Source organism: Mustela putorius, unplaced genomic scaffold (genome assembly GCF_011764305.1).
Source record: "Mustela putorius furo isolate JIRA1106 unplaced genomic scaffold, ASM1176430v1.1 tig00003846_pilon_pilon_pilon, whole genome shotgun sequence".
NCBI lineage: Eukaryota > Metazoa > Chordata > Mammalia > Carnivora > Mustelidae > Mustela > Mustela putorius.
Window position 1 is genome coordinate 824,817 of NW_025421999.1, and position 20,146 is coordinate 844,962.

General features: G+C 37.4%; 1 protein-coding gene across 7 annotated transcripts in view; it reads right to left on the reverse strand.

Moving 5' to 3' along the window:
- The window catches only part of DIAPH2 (diaphanous related formin 2), a 980,096-nt gene that overhangs the window by 644,854 nt on the left and 315,096 nt on the right, over positions 1-20,146 (reverse strand). For all 7 annotated transcript variants that reach the window (XM_013047536.2, XM_004775974.3, XM_013047535.2 and 4 more), the window contains one exon: positions 19,746-19,860. In XM_013047536.2, coding sequence (XP_012902990.1) covers positions 19,746-19,860 — 115 coding nt within the window. The remainder of the gene's footprint in view (positions 1-19,745; positions 19,861-20,146) is intronic.

Sequence of the window (20,146 nt, forward strand, 5' to 3'; positions counted from 1 at the left end):
AACCCTTAGTCCAGTAGTCCCAAAGAAACTGAATGCTGCCCAAAATCATGTGGATGAGCTTAAGAATAAGTATTGCCCATTCAAGCTTTCATATTAACACACAACTCTGACAATACTTTATATGCTGCCTTGTGAGGAATCTTGAGCCAGAGGACTCAGATAAGTTCTGCCAAGATTCCTGAAACTGAGAAAACAAATGTTTGTGCTTTCAAGCTGCTAAATCTTGAGGTAATTTGCTGTGCAGCTACAGGTAACTAACATAATCCACAAAAATAAAATGAAAAATTAACATTTTTTCAACAAGATAGTCATACACAAAAATATGAATGTATTCTCAAGGGCAGTGGTCTACCTAGAAGCTTGTGTTAAAATGTTAAAATGTAAGTGATATTTTTATGTTATAATCTTGGATATCCTGGGTCATTTTCCATACAGTATCAGCACATGGTAACAGGTATGAGCACCCTAATGACAAAATTTAGCTCACACAATCAACACACCTAACCTACAAGATGCTAAACTGTATTTTAAAATAATGATATGCTCATAGAAACATAGATGAGATTTGTCGTTACCAGACACAAGAGGAAGGAGTTTGGGAAGCTGGGTGAAAGTAATCAAAGGTACAAACTTCGAGGGTACCTGGGTAGCTCAGTCTGTTAGAAGACCAACTCTTAATTTCAGCTAAGGTCATGATCTCAGGGTTGTGAGATCAAACCCCACATCATGCTCCACGCTGAGCATGGAGTATGCTTAAGATTATTTCCTCCTCTCCCTTTACTCCTTGCCCTCCATCCACCTCTCGAAAAATAATAAATAGTAATACAAAAAAAAGTTTAAAGGGTAAAAACTTACAGATATAAGATAAATTCTGGTGATATAATGTAGAGCATGATGACTATACTTAACCATACTATATTGTATGCATTTTGTATTTCAAAGTTGCTAAGAGTAAATCTTAAAACTTCCCATTAGAAGGAAAAGAAAATTATAACCATGTAAGGTGATGTACAGATGTTAACTAAAGTTATTGTGGTAATCATTTTGCAATATATACATATATCAAATCAATAAACTATAAACTAAACTTACAATATTATGTCAGCTTTATCAATAAACCTGGAAAAATATTAAAAACAAAAGCAAAACAAAAAACAAAAATAATGGTATAAATGAAAATTATAATAATGACAATAATACCAAAAAGCATAGTTTAAACTTAGGAAAAACTTACTAAAAATCATGTATTACTGAGTAACATATTAAAAAGAATTAAATTTACTCTTACCAACAAAGACTAATGGACTAAAGGCATTACTTATAATAATACCTCAGAAAGCTACCACATTTGAATTTTTCTAAGTTAAATATACTTATTAATTTGGAGAAACTTATTTTTCTTACCTCTTATGCCATGTAAGATCTAGTTTTGAACTGCATTTACTGCCATCAATATATGATTACAACAAAACGTTAACTCTTTGTAGTTTTATATAGGTGTGTTGAAAATTTCCACTGGATTTTATTATAAATAATTTGCTTGACAAAATAAAGCAACTTTTTAAAACTAAAACTAAGTCAGATATAAGAATAATTCTAAATGTGAATGAGTATCCATGCGAATTGTACATGCTATCAACTGAATACCTGTTATTGTGCATAATCATTATAATATTTATCAGAAAAAATTAATGAAAATGAGGAGAGATAGTCTCATAGCTAAAAAGTGTCATATTAAAATAACTGTTTATTCTGTTATGAAGCTAACTTCAAAAGAGCCCCATGAAAATCTGATTTCCTAACTTTGTTTCTTATGTGTATTAATATATCCTAACCAAATGCATAATGACATGAAGACTGAATTCCTTCATTCATTATGAGAAGAGACAGAACTCCAGACCTCGGGTCATAGCAATGCTTCATAATTGATAGATTCTATGCAGAAAGCACCAAAACAATATTCGAAAACAAATCATTTTATTCCCTCCCATAAACATACAACTTCGCAGCCTTGGTTTAAGCTCTAAAAACCTGTCTTCAGTGTCAGGATAATGGGATTACATACTTCAAAAGGAAATATAATATATATGAAACTACAGCATTAAGAAAGCATCAGTGAACTACGCAATGCACAAATTACTAAGGACTTAACAGGAATTAAAAGCCATTGTTATGACTCTTCACTAGAGAACTGATAGTTACCATAGGGAGGCGGGGGGCATGAAATAGGTGATGGAGATTAGGAGTACACTTAAAATGAGCACTAAGTAATGTACAGAATCACTGAATCTTATATACCTGAAAGTAACATAGCACTGTATGTGAACTATGCTAGAATTAAAATATTTTAAAATTTAAAAATAAATGTTTAAAGCCATTGTTACAAAGTACGAAAGACATTAAGAAGAAACCTTGGCTCAAATCTCAGCTTTGCCACCTACTAGCTATGTAAAAAAGACATACTTTATAATCATTCATAGTCTCAGTTTCTCCACCTATAAAACAATAATAGTAGTATTTAGGATTGGTATGAGGATTAAAGGAGATATGGATTTAAAATGCTTATGCAGCTCATGGGACATAGTAAATGCTTAATAAATGTGCTATTATTGTTCTTAATAGTGATGGTATTAGTGGTAGAAGTAGCACAATTGCCACATGTGAAGACAGAACCATTTTGATGCCTACTCATTTAGAAAGTGATGATACAGTATCTTAAATGCTCTCTACAATTACCGACATTTATAATTAAACAATGCTATACATATCTGGCTCACAAATACCCTGTTCCCTCTTCTACATAAAGGAGGTAAGTGTTTGATGCTAAAACATGCCAACTGGATGGAGGAGAAGTAGGAGACCCGGTTTCAACCAATCCCCTAAAGTGAGCTAATTATGCACCAGAACACTCTGAACACCCATGAAATCAGCAGAGATGTAGGATTGTACACTTCTGGATCTCTGCGGTGGCAGGAGGTCATCCGTGGAGTGGTAAAGCAGAGAGGGAACACTCCGACTGAAATCAGAGGATAAACAGAAGGGGAAGGGAGCCATCAAAAGTGACCCATTGTAGAGTAATACCCTAATACGAAAGTGCCCAGTGGTTGGGGATCAGCATTAACTTGGAGTCTGTTAAAAGCGGTCAAAAACAGCAGACCATATTAAAGGGTAACTTGTTGGGGCACCTGGGTGGCTCAGTGGGTTAAAGCTTCTGACTTTGGCTCAGGTCATGATCCCGGGGTCCTGGGATTGAGACCCGCATCTGGCTCTGCTCAGTGGGGAGCCTGCTTCCTCCTCTCTCTCTGCCTGCCTCTCTACTTGTGATCTCTGACAAATAAATAAATAAAATATTAACAAAAAAAAGTAACTTGTGGAATCAGGTGGTCACGGACACAGGCCTAAGCCCACAGAACCAGGACAGCCACAAAGGCGACCACCAATGCCAGAGTGCGGTGGCAGAGCCTCCAGTTCCTGATGCCAGAGCCCCCAGAGTTGCACAGCTTGCACTACCGCTCAGGGTGCACTCACACCCCAGCATGAAGGTACCTGGTAGGCCGTCTCTAGAACCACAGCCTTTTGCACTATGTGCTCACTGCAGGACCACTGTATGAACTGAGCTCCCCACCCACGCCTGAGAGTGTTCTCTGTGGGCGCTACGTGGCAGTCTCCAGGACCTGCAAAGAGGCAGGAAACTCTAGGAACTCAGCGAGATCCCTGGTCAGAATCTCTGGGCAAGCAGCTACCTACAAGACCCAGAGTTCTGAAACCCAGATAGCAGTCCTGGCAAAGGCAGCCACCAGAAACGGGCTCCCTGGACCAATATCGCTCATGGTTTTAGTGGCACGAGAGTGCGGAGACAAGCAGGCGCTTCTGGCTACCGCTGAGATGGTGGCCAGGGACCTGCACTGCCTGTGCGAGTTTACACATTTCAGCAGAGTTTGCAGAGTGGGGAGTCTGTGTTCTGGACCACCCAGAGAGGACCAAACTGAGGCTTCTCACTGAAATGAAGGTCTGGGTGAAATTTGCTTTATACTAAACTTCCAAAAAGCGACAAAAAGCCACCAAAGCAAGAAAACAACAGTCTGAAAAATCAGTTTCCACGGAACCCAGCCCTTTGACAGGGGGAAGGAGGACCCAAGCAAGACAGACTGAAAAACAACGCAGCAGGCCCTGCCCACAGAGAGCCAGCCAAAAGGACAAGAGGACAACCAACACAGAGTCACCATAAAAGAGTAAAACTCCAATATCAGGAGAAAACAATATATTAAGCTACCAGTATTGCCCTAAAAACGGTATATTTCATACATATTTTTTTGAGGCGTTTCTCTTTTTTTGTTTTGTTTTTTTAATAATTTTTTTTATTTTTTATAACCATATATTTTTATCCCCAGGGGTACAGGTCTGTGAATCGCCAGGTTTACACACTTCACAGCACTCACCAAGGCACATACCCTAACCAATGTCCATGACCCCACCGCCCTACTCCCAACCCCCCTCCCCCCAACAACCCTCAGTTTGTTTTGTGAGATTAAGAGTCACTTATGGTTTGTCTCCCTCCCAATCCCATCTTGTTTCATTTATTCTTCTCCTACCCATTTAAGCCCCCATGTTGCATCACCACTTCCTCATATAAGGGAGATCATTTGATAGTTGTCTTTCGCCGCTTGACATATTTCGCTAACCATGATACACTCTAGTTCCATCCATGATGTCGCAATGGCAAGATTTCATTTCTTGATGGCTGCATAGTATTCCATTGTGTATATATACCACTTCTTCTTTATCCATTCATCTGTTGATGGACATCTAAGTTCTTTCCATAGTTTGACTATTGTGGACATTGATGCTATAAACATTCGGGTGCACATTGCACTTCCGATCACTACGTTTGTATCTTTAGGGTAAATACCCAGTAGTGCAATTGCTGGATCATAGGGCAGTTCTATTTTCAACATTTGGAGGAACCTCCATACTGCTGTTTTCCAGAGTGGTTACATCAGCTTGCATTCCCACCAACAGTGTAGGAGGGCTCCCCTTTCTCCACATCCTCCCCAGCATCTGTCATTTCCTGATTTGTTGATTTTAGCCATTCTGACTGGTGTGAAGTGATATCTCATTGTGGTTTTGATTTGTATTTCCCTGATGCCGAGTGATATGCAGCACTTTTTCATGTGTCTGTTGGGCATCTGGATGTCTTCTTTGCAGAAATGTCTGTTCATGTACTCTGCCCATTTCTTGATTGGATTATTTGTTCTTTGGGTGTTGAGTTTGCTAAGTTCTTTATAGATTCTGGACACTAGTCCTTTATCTGATATGTCGTTTGCAAATATCTTCTCCCATTCTGTCAGTTGTCTTTTAATTTTATTAACTGTTTCCTTTGCTGTGCAAAAGCTTTTGATCTTGATGAAATGCCAATAGCTCATTTTTGCCCTTCCTTCCCTTGCCTTTGGCGATGTTCCTAGGAAGATGTTGCTGCGGCAAAGGTCGAAGAGGTTGCTGCCAGTGGTCTCCTCAAGGATTTTAATGGATTCCTTTCGCACATTGAGGTCCTTCATCCATTTTGAGTCTAGTTATGTGTGTGGTGCAAGGAAATGGTCCAATTTCATTTTTCTGCATGTGGCTGTCCAATTTTCCCAACACCATTTATTGAAGAGGCTGTCTTTTATCCATTGGACATTCTTTCCTGCTTTGTCAAAGATGAGTTGACCATAGAGTTGAGGGTCTAATACTGGGCACTCTATTCTGTTCCATTGATCTATGTGTCTGTTTTTGTGCAAGTACCATGCTGTCTTGATGATGACAGCTTTGTAATAGAGCTTAACATCCGGAATTGTGATGGCACCAACTTTGGCTTTCTTTTTCAATATCTCTTTGGCTATCAGAGGTCTTTTCTGGTTCCATATAAATTTGAGAATTATTTGTTCCATTTCTTTGAAAAAGATGGATGGTACTTTGATGGGAATTGCATTACATGTATAGATTGCTTTAGGTAGCATAGACATTTTCACAATATTTATTGTTCCAATCGAGGAGCATGGAACATTTTTCCATTTCTTTGTGTCTTCCTCAATTTCTTTCATGAGTACTTTATAGTTTTCAGAGTATAGATTCTGTGCCTCTTTGGTCAGGTTTATTTCTAGGTATCTCATAGTCTGGGGTGCAATTTTAAAAGGGATTGACTCCTTAATTTCCCTTTCTTCTGTCTTGTTGTTAGTGTAGAGAAATGCAACTGATTTCTGTGCATTGATTTTATATCCTGACACTTTCCTGAATTCGTGTACAAGTTCTAGCAGTTTTGGAGTGTAGTCTTTTGGGTTATCCACATATAGTATCATATCATCTGCGAAGAGTGATAATTTCGCTTGTTCTTTGCTGATTTGGATGCCTTTAATTTCCTTTTGTTGTCTGATTGCTGAGGCTAGGACTTCTAGGACTATGTTGAATAGCAGTGATGATAATGGACATCCCTGCCATGTTCCTCACCTTAGCGGAAAAGCTTTCAGTTTTTCTCCACTGAGAATGATATTTGCAGGGGGTTTTTCATAGATGGCTTTGATGATATTGAGGTATGTGCCCTCTATCCCTACACTTTGAAGAGTTTTGATCAGGAAGGGATGCTGTACTTTGTCAAATGCTTTTTCAGCATCTATTGAGAGTACCATATGGTTCTGGTTTTTCTTTTATTGAGGTATTGTATCACATTGACTGATTTGCAGATGTTGAACCAACCTTGCAGCCCTGGAATAAATCCCACCTGGTCATGGTGAATAAACCTTTTAATATACTGTTGAATCCTATTGGCTAGTATTTTGGTGAGAATTTTCGCATCTGTGTTCATTAAGAATACTGGTCTATAGCTCTCTTTTTTGAGGGGATCCTTGTCTGGTTTTGGGATCAATGTGATGCTGGACTCATAAAATGAGTTTGGAAGTTTTCCTTCCATTTCTATTTTTTGAAACAGTTTAAGGAGAATAGGAATTAGTTCTTTAAATGTTTGGTAGAATTCCCCCGGGAAGCCGTCTGGCCCTGGGCTTTTGTTTGTTTGGAGATTTTTAATGATTGTTTCAATCTCCTTGCTAGTAATGGGTCTGTTCAGGCTTTCTATTTCTTCCTGGTTCAGTTGTGGTGGTTTATATGTTTCTAGGAATGCATCCATTTCTTTCAGATTTTCTAATTTGTTGGCGTAGAGTTGCTCATAGTATGTTCTTATAATAGTTTGTATTTCTTTGGTGTTCGTTGTGATCTCTCCTCTTTCATTCATGATTTTATTTATTTGGGTCCTTTCTCTTTTCTTTTTGATAAGTCGGGCCAGGGGTTTATCAATTTTATTAATTCTTTCAAAGAACCAGCTCCAAGTTTTGTTGATTTGCTCTATTGTTTTTTTTTTGGTTTCTATTTCATTGATTTCTGACCTGATCCTTATGATTTCTCTTCTCCTGCTGGGCTTAGGGTTTCTTTCTTGTTCTTTCTCCAGCTCCTTTAGGTGTAGGGTTAGGTTGTATACTTGAGACCTTTCTTGTTTCTTGAGAAAGGCTTGTACCGCTATATATTTTCCTCTCAGGACTGCCTGTGTTGTGTCCCACAGATTTTGAACCATTGTATTTTCATTATCATTTGTTTCGATGATTTTTTTCAATAATTCTTTAATTTCTCGGGTGACCCATTCATTCTTTAGAAGGATGCTGTTTAGTCTCTATGTATTTGGGTTCTTTCCAAACTTCCTCTTATGGTTGAGTTCTAGCTTCAGAGCATTGTGGTCTGATAATATGCAGGGAATGATCCCAATATTTGATAGCAATTGAGTCCTGATTTAGAACCGAGGATGTGATCTATTCTGGAGAATGTTCCATGTGCACTAGAGAAGAATGTGTATTCTGTTGCTTTGGGATGAAATGTTCTGAATATATCTGTGATGTCCATCTGGTCAGTGTGTCGTTTAAGGCCTTTATTTCCTTGCTGATCTTTTGCTTGGATGATTTCTCCATTTCAGTGAGGGGAGTGTTAAAGTCCCCTACTATTATTGTATTATTGTTGATGTGTTGCTTTGATTTTGTTATTAATTGGTTTATATAGTTGGCTGCTCCCACGTTGGGGGCATAGATATTTAAAATGTTTAGATCCTCTTGGTGGACAGATCCTTTGAGTATGATATAGTATCCTTCCTCCTCTCTTATTATAGTCTTTGCCTTAAAATCTAATTGATCTGATATAAGGATTGCCACTCCTGCTTTCTTCTGATGTCCATTAGCATGGTAAATTCTTTTCCATCCCCTCAATTTAAATCTGGAGGTGTCTTCGGGCTTAAAATGAGTTTCTTGTAGGCAACATATAGATGGGTTTTGTTTTTTTATCCATTCTGATACCCCGTGTCTTTTGACAGGGGCATTTAGCCCATTCACATTCAGGGTAACTATTGAGAGATATGAATGTAGTGCCATGTATTGCATGTAAGTGACTGTTACTGTATATGGTCTCTGCTCCTTTCTGATCTACCACTTGTAGGCTCTCTCTTTGCTTAGAGGACCCCTTTCAATATTTCCTGTAGAGCTGGTTTGGTGTTTGCAAATTCTTTCCGTTTTTGTTTGTCCTGGAAGCTTTTAATCTCTCCTTCTATTTTCAATGATAGCCTAGCTGGATATAGTATTCTTGGCTGCATGTTTTTCTCGTTTAGTGCTCTGAAAATATCATGCCAGCTCTTTCTGGCCTGCCAGGTCCCTGTGGATAAGTCAGTTGCCAATCTAATATTTTTACCATTGTATGTTACAGACTTCTTTTCCCGGGCTGCTTTCAGGATTTTCTGTTTATCACTGAGACTTGAAAATTTTACTATTAGGTGACGGGGTGTGGGCCTATTCTTATTGATTTTGAGAGGGTTCTCTGAACCTCCTGAATTTTGATGCTCGTTCCCTTTGCCATATTGGGGAAATTCTCCCCAATAATTCTCTCCAGTATACCTTCTGCTCCCCTCTCTCTTTCTTCTTCTTCTGGAATCCCAATTATTCTAATGTTGTTTTGTCTTATGGTGTCACTTATTTCTCGAATTTTCCCCTCGTGGTCCAGTCGCTATTTTTCCCTCTTTTGGTCCGCTCCTTTATTCTCTGTCCTTTGGTCTTCTATATCACTAATTCTTTCTTCTGCCTCATTTATCCTAGCAGTGAGAGCCTCCATTTTTGATTGCACCTCATTAATAGCTTTTTTGATTTCAACTGGGTTAGATTTTAGCTCTTTTATTTCTCCAGAAAGGGCTTTTATATCACCCGAGAGGGGTTCTCTAATATCTTCCCTGCCTTTTTCGAGCCCGGCTAGAACCTTGAGAATTGTCATTCTTAACTCTAGATCTGACATATTACCAATGTCTGTTTTGATTAGGTCCCTAGCCTTCGGTACTGCCTCTTGTTCTTTTTTTTTGTGGTTAATTTTTCCATCTTGTCATGTTGTCCAGCTAAGAGTATATGAAGGAGCAAGTAAAATACTAAAAGGGTGGCAAAAACCCCAGGAGAATATGCTTTAAACAAATCAGAAGAGATCCCAAATTGTGAGGGGGGAGAAAGAGGATTATAAGAGGTTCAAAAAGAAAGAGAGAAAGAAAATAAAAGAAAAGAAAAATTTTTAAAAAATCAATAAAGAAAAATATAAAAAAGAAGTATATATATATATATATTAGATAAACTAGTTTAAAAACGTTAAAAAAGAAAAGGGTAAAAGTTAAAAAAAAATTTTGGCCGAAGAAGGGAAAAAAAATGAAAAAGTAAAAAATTAAATTAACTGCAAGTCTAAAAAAATCTCAGGGAGAAAGCCATGAGTTTCGTGCTTTGCTTTCTCCTCCTCTGGAATTCTGCTGCTCTCCTTGGCATTGAAACCGCACTCCTTGGTAGATGAACTTGGTCTCGGCTGGATTTCTTGTTGATCTTCTGGGGCAGGGGACTGGTGTAGTGATTCTCAAGTGTCTTTACCCCAGGAGGAATTGCACCACCCTTCCAGGGGCTGAGTTCCGCTCGGGTTTGTTTTCAGGAGCTTTTGTTCCCTGAGCGCTTTCCGTAGAGTTCCGGAGGACTGGAATACAAATGACGGCCTCCTGGTCTCCGGCCCAGAGGAGCTAGAGCCCGGGGCCCCACTCCTCAGTGTGTCCTCAGAGAACAGTGCCCAGTTACTCCCGTCTGCCTGAACTCCGGCCGCGCTCCGAGCTCACCGAGCCTGCGACCTGTTCAAGGTAACCCCGAGCTGCGAGCTTACTGTCAGCTCTGTCTCTGCAGCCGGCTTTCCTGTTCCAATACCCCCAAGCTCTGCGACACTCAGACACCCCCGACCTCTCTGTGACCCTGCGGGACCTGAGGCCACGCTGACCCCGCGTGGGCCTTGCCCCGGTTTAGCCTCTGGAGCGATGACCCTCAGCGGAACAGACTTTTTAAAGTCCTGATTTTTTGCTCCGTTGATCCGCCGCTTGCCGGGAGCGAGCCCCTCCCCCTGGGTTCTATCTTCCCGTCGCTTTGGATTCACTTCTCCGCCAGGCTTACCTTTCAGAAAGTGGTTGTTTTTCTGTTTCCAGAATTGCTTTTCTTCTCTTCGATCTTCCCATGGATTTGCAGGTGTTTGCAATCTTTCGATAAGCTATCTAGCTGATCTCCTGCTAGCTGAAGTAGTCTAAGCCTGCTACTTCTCCACCATCTTGACTCCTCCTCCACATATTTTTATTTTTAATTCATTCTCACTATTCTTATTCCTTTTAATTTTTATACCCTACAAACCATCACAACCAGAGGTTTAATATAACATATTCCATAATAACCTTTTAAATTGAACTTTTTTTCATATATATACACGAATTTTCCTTTTTCTTTTCTATTTTTCTAAATAAACATATAGATATAAGCTTCAAGGTAATCTACTTTCCCTTATCAATACTACCCCTATATATAAAACAGTTTTAATCTCCCTTTATGTCTGGAAAATTGAGGGCTTTAAAAAACATATCAAGATACACCCAGTAAGAATCAAAATAACCTTCCTCGCCCACACTGAGGATTCATAACCACCCTCCCATCTTTTTCTTCTGTCAGTGATTCTGTGTATATGTTTTTGTTCTGGTAGTATATAAATATTATTTGGAGGTTTCCTTTTGGCTGGGTTTTTTTTTTTCTTGTCATTTACATTTATTCGACATTTTCTTGGTCTGCTTTTGTTTATATACCTTATAAATTTTACCTTTAGGGCCCATTCTGGCACGGTCTTCTCTTTTTTTGTTTTGTTGTCTCTCTCTTTATCTCTCCTTTTCTCTTTTCGGTGGTGACTTGTAATTGCTCAGAAGTGTTCCAGGGTGTACCCTGCCTGGATCACATAAATATTCAGGTACACATCCCCTCAAGCACCTCTCACCAAAATGACTAGGAGAATGAACACCCAAAAGAGGAAAAATTCAGAGACTGTGCCGTCTCCATCAGAGCTACTGGATATGGACATAAATAATATGTCAAAAAGGGAATTCAGGGTAACAAATGTCCAGGAAATAGCTAGGTTGGAAAAAACCATAAAAAGTTCAGGACCCGTCCATATGCTGTGTACAAGAGATCCATTTTGAACCTAAAGATACATCCAGACTGAAAGTAAAGAGAAGCATCTTTCGTGCCAATCAGCATCCGTCCCTGATTAAAACACTTCAAAGTATAGGGATAGAGGGAACATCCCTCAACTTCATAAAATCTACCTACGAAAAACCAATAGCAAAATCATTCTCAATGGGGAAAAGCTGACAGCCTTCCCTCTGAGATAAGGAACATAATAAGGAGGTCTACTCTCGCCACTGTGATTCAACGTAGTACTGGAAGTCCTAGCAACAGCAATTAGACAACAACAACAAAAAAAAATAAAAGGTATTCAAACTGGCAATGAAGAAGTCAAACTCTCTCTCTTCACAGATGACATGATACTTTATATTGAAAACCCAAAAGACTCCAACCCCAAAACTACTAAAACTAATTCAGCAATTTAGTAATGTGGCAAGATACAAAATCAATGTACAGAAAACAGTTGCTTTCTTATACACTAACAATGAAAATATAGAAAGGGAAATTAGAGAATTGATTCCATTTACTATAGCCCCAAGAACCATAAGATAATTGCTAATAAACCTAATCAAAGAGGTAAAGGATATATACTCAAAGAACTACAGAACACTCATGAAAGGAACTGAAGACAAAAAAAGATGGAAGAGTATTGCACGCTCATGGATAGGAAGAATAAATATTGTTAAAATGTCTATACCGCCTAGAGACATCTATACTTTCAATTCCATCCTGATCAAAATTCTAAGGGCACTTTTAAAGGAGCTAGAAAAAACAACTCTAAAATTTGTATGAAACCAGAAGAGACCCTGAATTGCTAAGGAAATGTTGAAAAAGAAAAACAAAAGTGGGGGCATCACACTGCCTGATTTCAAGCTTTACAACAAAAACTGTGATCACCAAGACAGCATGGTACTGGCACAAAAACAGACATGTAGACGAGGGGAACAGAGTAGAGAGCCCAGATATAGACCCACAACTCTGTGGTCAAATATCTTTGACAAAGCAGGAAAAAAAAATCCAATGGAAAAAAGACAGTCTCTTCAATAAATGGTGCTGAGAAAATTGAACAGCTATGTGTAGAAGAAAGAAACTCAACCATTCTCTTATACCATACACCCAGATAAACTTGAAATGGATAAAGACCTTAACGTGAGGCAGGAATCTATCAAAATCCTAGAGGAGAACATAGGCAGTAACCTCTTCAACATTGGCCACAGCAAATTCTTTCAAGATATGTCTCCAAAGGCAAAGGAAACAAAAGCAAAAAGAAACTTCTGGAACTTCATCAAGATCAAAAGCTTCTGCACAACAAAGGAAACAGTCAACAAAACAAAGAGGCAACCCACGGAATCAGAAGATATTCGCAAATGACACTATAGCCAAAGGGCTGATGATATCCAAGATCTATAAAGAACTCCTCAAGCTCAACACACACAAAACAGACAATCACGTCAAAAATGGGAAAAAGACATTAACAGACACTTCTCCAAATAAGACATACAAATGGCTAATAGACACATGAAAAATTGTTCAGCATCATTAGCAATTAGGGGGATTCAAATCAAAACCACATTGAGATACCACCTTACACCAGACAGAATGGCCAAAATTAACAAGGCAGGAAACAACAAGTGTTGGAGAGGATGTGATAAAAAGGGAACCCTCTTATACTATTGGTGGGAATGTGAGGTGGTGCAGCCACTTTTAAAACAGCGTGGAGATGACTTGAATTAAAAATAAAACTACCTTATGACCCTGCAATTGACTACTGGATATTTATCCCAAAGATAAAGATGTAGTGAAAAGAGGGGCCATCTATACCCCAATGTTCACAGCAGCAATGGCCACAATTGCCAAACTGTGGAAAGAACCAAGATGCCCTTCAATGGAGAAATAGATAAAGAAATATGGTCCATATATACAATGAAGCATTATGCCTCCATCAGAATGGATGAATTCCCAACTTTTGTATCAACATGGATGGGACTGGAGGAGATTATGCGCAGTGAAATAAGTCAAGCAGGGAGAGTCAATTATCATATGGTTTCACTGACTTTTGGAGCATAAGAAATAACACGGAAGACATTGGGAGATGGAGAGAAGTGAGTGGGGGGAAATCGGAAGGGGAGACAAACCATGAGCCTGTGGACTCTGAGAAAAAAACTGAGGGTTTTGGAGGGGAGGGGGCTGGGGGTTGGTTGAGACTGGTGGTGGGTATTAAGGAGGGCATGTATTGCATGGAGCACTGGGTGTGGTGCACAAACAATGAATTTTGGAACACTGAAAAAAACAAATTAAATTAAATTAAAAAAAGACCATGCCAAGTGGAAAGGGTGTTATCATCATAAGTTAAATGATATACAGGTAAATACGCTGTTTAGTTGGCTGCCTGAAAGATTTAACCCTGGTTTGTTTCCATATATATTAAAGTGTATAGTACAGAACATGCATACTGTGTCATTAAGATGACAAATTATTTGTTAGAATACCACATCTCTCAGCACACTTTAGCACTATTTTATAGAGGGCGTACACCAAACATAGATATCTCACACTTTCATTTTATAGAGGATGTACACTCAAACATAGACATCTCACTATTTTCAAGTCAATTCTAAGAATTTCCATATTATGAAGACAGAGTTGAATTAGATTTTAACACACTTTTGTTTTATCATCGCTTCACTAAATACAAAAGACTATATTAAGCAACCACATAAGGGTAGGTATTTTCAAACATAGCTAGCAGAATCAATGACTAAGAAACACAATTTAAAATATGATTCTAGGAGCACCCGGGTGGCTCAGTGGGTTAAAACCTCTGCCTTCAGCTCAGATTATAATCCCAGGGTCCTGGGATCAAGCCCCCCATTAGGCTCTTTGCTCAGCAGGGAGGCTGCTTCCCCTCCTCTCTCTCTGCCTGCCTCTCTGCCTACTTGTGATCTATTAAATAAATAAAATCTTTAAAAAAATATGATTCTAGAGGGAAAGTACTTTTACATAAATACATTTTTAAACTCAGTTCCACCATAATTTTAAAGCTATGCTTAAGCATTTGCAAAATGGCATTTATATGCATCTGAAATATTTATAGCTCTTCAATTTTCTGTTATTATTAAAGTTAAATTACACTACAGAAATATAATACTGAAGAAGCTAAATTTTATTAACCTTTTATGTTTATTTCCTTTATTGCCTCCAAGCAACACTAAAACCAAAGAAATTGCTTACAACTTCCACGCAATTTTTATTCTTCCTGAAACCACTAGAGAACCCTAGAAATTCTAATTAGAATTAGCAGTTATAACCTACATATTTTATTACTATTTTAAGTTTAGTTATTATTAACTGTCATTACTTTAATTCTTATTTAATATCACTATTATCTATAATTACTACAGATTTTTAAGAAAAGTGGTATTATTTTTAGCCTTGGTATTTATAGGGCCCCAGATATCATCAAACTGAATACTAAACTACAACACACATATAAATTCTAAGAGTATATTATATACACTTAAAAGTATTAACAGGGGCTTTTGAAGCTGCATCTTAAACATATTTTTTCATTAATCCAGAGAGCATTGGGAGATATAGTTTGTCACACAGCATCATTACAGCTTGTAAGAACCTACATATTATAATCATGGGAACACAGAATTTGGGAACTAGAATACCTTAGAGATTAAGAATTCATACTAATCTGGAAATCATCATATCTTGCCTAAACTACTAGTGGTTTATTCGCAACCAATGCTTTCCAACATCACCTATCACGTTCCCATCACCTATCCATCTGCCAAAGGCCTCCTTAATAGCTTATAACCAAAATATCATGTTGCTAATGCTTAAAGAAGAAAACCCCATTTCCCAGGTATGAAATTTGCCTTACCAGTTTCACCTCCAAGTCCCAACTCAATAGGCTGTGGTTTCAACAGCTACACCTGACCCAGTATGTACCTCATCCCACCTCATCCCATACTTTTCTAATGGTGTCTTCTGCCTAGAATGTCTTTTTCCTTCTTTCCCTATAAAATTCTACTAAAATTTCAAGTCCCAGCTCAAATTATATCGCCTATGGGATTTTCCCTTTCCCTACTCCAATATTAATTGTATTTCCACCCTGCATTCCTGTGCAAAAATATCTATGTTATCATCTAATATAACTTGACTAAATGTAATGTACCTCTTCCTCTCTCCCTCATTAGATGGTAAGTTTCCTGGTGCAGGAGGAACAAGACCTTCATTTCTCTCCCTCCCACTGAGTACCTTTCATATAATCAGTACTCTACAAATATAAATTAAATTACATGAGATACATTCTCTCCTAAATTAGAAATAATCTGGTTTATTAACATAAAATTAAAAATCACTTAAGTAATTCAAATAGAAAGTATAATTTGATGGTAATTTCACATATTAAGTATTTACACATTTAAATATTATAGTAATCAGAGGTATTTTAAAACGTCTCTTGGGGTGTCTGATTGGCTCAGTCACAGGTTATGCACCAGCTCCTGATTGCAGCTCAGGTCATGATCTCAGGGTCCTGAGACTGAGCCACATGGCTAGCTCCAACTCATCAGTGGGGGTCTGCTTGAGAATTCTTTCCCTCTCTCTCCCTCTTTCTCTCTCTATCCCTCTTCTCCTCCCCCACCACTCTTGTGATCTCCCTCTCTCTTAAATAAATAAATTAAAAAAAAAAAAACTCCTTTCTATTCATCAATCTGAAGCACTTTGAACTCTTAAGTGAAACATTTTCTTAACACAGAATAACAATGTTTTCAGTGCATTTAGGAAAAATAAGACATGAGCTCTCCAAACCCTTGCAACAGGAGAGAATTCTCAAAAGATTTTGGGACACTAGGTCTAAGAGCTTTGGAAATAAGTCTTAGAAACAATGAGTGTGTTCCTCCCTCCAGAATGCAACTGAGTGAGTGGCAAGCAACAGCAAAATGGGAAAGAAAGTGGTTCCTGGAGATAGGAAAGCTAGGAAAATGTGTTTGGAGTTCACTGGAGCCAGAGCCTCCTAATTTCTTACTGATCCTGCCATCTATTGGCCAAATTATGATACTGCAAGTGACAAGGAACTTCAGCTGTTATAGTAAGTTCAATCAATAGTTACTAAGTGTCATTAAAATAAATGTCTGGAATATGCTATGATGCCTAATTATTCCTTTAAATGTCCTTTTGAAAAACAAATATTGGGGTGCCCAGGTTGCTCAGTGGGTTAGGGCCTCTGCCTTCGGCTCAGGTCATGATCTCAGGGTCCTGCAATCAAGCCCCGCAACGGGGCTCTGCTCAGTAAGGAGCCTGCTTCCCTTCCTCTCTCTCTCTCTCTGCCTACTCATGATCTCTGTCAAATAAATAAAATCTTAAAAAAAGAAAGAAAAAGAAATCTTAGTAAAAGTAATATTACTGAAAGGTGTTCCTGACCTGCTTTGTACTCAAATACTCAAAATTAGGAAAGTAATAGTACTAGTATCACACATAAAATTCAGAGAATCTGAGCTAAGAACTGGAATGCAGTGTTCTTAGCAGTGAGTAGATGAGAGCCTTTATATAACTTTTATTAAGTTTTAGCACCTGTAATAAGAATTACTTCTATTGTAACTGACTGGCTCTACCAAGTGCTGGAAATTCTCTTGCTGAATTAATAGCTGTATTAAGTGTCAACAACTGAAGCAAAACACACACACACACAGCATCATGCTAAATGAAAGGGAAAGGGGAATTAATATTTGTTAAGTGCCTACTATACTAAAAACTGTGCTGGGTACGTTGAATATATAACCTTATTTAATTCTCACAACACTAATAGATAAACAATAGTCTACTCATTTTATGGATGAGAAAATTCAGTCTTAGAGGTTACAAGCATTATAGCTGGAATGAAAGTGTGACTCCATTTCTTAAAGCTTTTTCCACCATATCACACTACCTTTATAAACTCTCTAATGGATTTTATACTTACCTCTACGTCTCAAAGGTCATTTTCTTCAGTTGTAAAATAAGAGTCCAGACTAATCATTTCTATGGTTCAGACTAACTCTAAAATTTCACAAAATCTATGATTCTTGTGGGACTCAATACAAATACATGGATAAGTAAAAGAGCAACTGCTCAATATAAAATGTTCAAAGAACTGGAGGGAGACGGCCACAGAAAAGTAAATAAAAATTGCCTTTGAATATAATAAAAGCTGTTCACCTTCACTCTGAATGTAAGAAATTAAAATTATAACATGGATGATTTACCATTTTCACCTCTGAGATGGACAAAGATTGCAGGGAAACAGATACTCATATATATTTTAAGTGCCACTATAGATACAAATTCTTTGGAAGGCAATTTGGTAATATATATCAAAATTATAAATGTATACAGCATTTAATCCAGGAATTTCACTTCTAGACTTTGTCCTACAAATAGAGCTTATGTGCTCAAAGGTATATGCAGATACGCATTCACCACAGCATTGCTTGAAATACCAAAAGAGGTTGGAATTAATCTAAATACCCATTCACTGGGGACTGGTTCAATAAATTAGGATAAGTCCATACCACCAAATTCTATGCAGTTTGCCAAAAGAACGTAGTAGATGAACACAAGGTATTATGGATAACATCCAAGTACATAAAGTAAAAACAGCAAGAAGTAAAAAACAAAAATGATAAATATACATATGCATCTAGAAGCATGGACTATTTCTAGGAGACAAAGTGAGAAATTAGTAACAGAGGTTTTCTCTGGGGAAGAAGCTGTAAATCTGGGATTGAAGGGGTAAGCTTATTATGCTCCCTTTTATTTTTTTTTTCTGTATATATACTGTGATATAGGCATTTTTACCTTTTTTAATTTAAAAAAGTGTTTATAACAAATAGTCTCTAGAGTCACTGAAGAACCCTTTTAATGTGAAGGTTACTTATAAGAAAAAAAAAGTACTAATGCCAAGAATTTTCAAAATGTCAGATTTCTTCTAATTACCTCTATTTCGGTGTGTGTGTGTGTGTGTGTGTGTGTGTGAACTTCAATCTACAAGCAACAACAAATACAGCACAAGCACCTCCAATGTGCAAGATATGACAGAACGTCTGAAAAGGAGTATTATTCACCTCTCTCAGTCTTTCTCTCTCTCTCTCTCAATCTTCCAAAATTCAGATTCTCACATTCTAGAGCATGCTGTGACAAATCATACAAATGAATGGTAAAGCTCCCAATTCCAAGGGTTGGGCATATGGAATATATTAATTTCTTAGTTGTGGAGACTCATCCATACTGAAAATATCATATGCTTATTTGAACTATCAATTCTGCAGTATTTGTAAAATAGTACTTAAAATACCAAAAATTCACAAATCCTAATAACTATGAGATTGAGAAGTTACCTATATAGTATCAAAATTATGTGTAAAATTCACAAGAGGTTAAGTATCTAATCATAAACAAAGCACTCTATTTTCAAATCAGTAAAATATACTTATTAGCTACCAGATTTTGATTTTATTCCAGAAAATTTGTTTGTAGGGAAAAACTATAGAATTTCCTAGAAAAGCAAACTGATAAGTAGTATAAATGTAAGAGGAAAGACTATGTACTATTGGCCAAATCTCATTCCAATTTCATGAAAATTTCTAGGCTATTAGTATTCTGTTACATTGTTTTCCCTTACATAGTAAATTGACAAATTTATTTCCTCTACTTCTCAGTAAAAATAATAACTATAATAGAGGAGTATACTTCACATATTAAGCAATAAAAACAAACCAACATTTTCAGATGAATAGTAATACTTAATGAAAAACAAGACTAAAAGGAGTGGTGCCTGAGTGGCTCAGTTGCTTAAGCTTCTGAATTCAGCTCAAGTCATGATCTCAGATCCTGGGATTGAGCCCCATATCAGGATTACTGCTGAGAGGGCAGTCTGCTTCTCCCTTTCCTTCTCCCTCTGTTCCTCCCCCATTTGTGCGTGTTGCAAACTCTCTCTCTCAAATAAATAAAATCTTAAAAATAAAGAAAATGAGCTATCCTCCTTTAGTTGCTGGGTAAAATCATCAGTTTATGTTTGACTCTGTCCAGGGTGGACAAATTATACATGTGTATATATATTACTTAAAAATTTTAGCAAAGCACTAGACTCAATATATCAGAATAAGTATTTATATTTTTAAAAATAAGATGTACCTTTCATCTGGGTAGCAAAATTCAGTGCCAATTTTGCAAAGAGATCTGGATTTTCAAATTTGTCCTCCTTAACTTTTAACCAGAAACAGTTCTCAGATAGTTCTTTCGGTTCAATCTGAAACAAAAATAACAAAGATAAGTTTCCAAATTATTACTTCATATTTAATTCTTCAAAGAATTCAATTTCACCAAGTTCAAATGATAGTTGCTTTATTTACCTACTAACTAAATCAATTTTAGGATCTATCAAAATAAGATTAAAGTAAATATTCACTGGGGACGTCCCAGAATTCTATCAGTGTACAGGAAAGATATACAAAAGCAATTAGCCATATAGCAAATTACATTTAAGAAAGCCTTCTATTGGAAGGAATCTTAAAAATAGTTGAGTAAATGCTTCC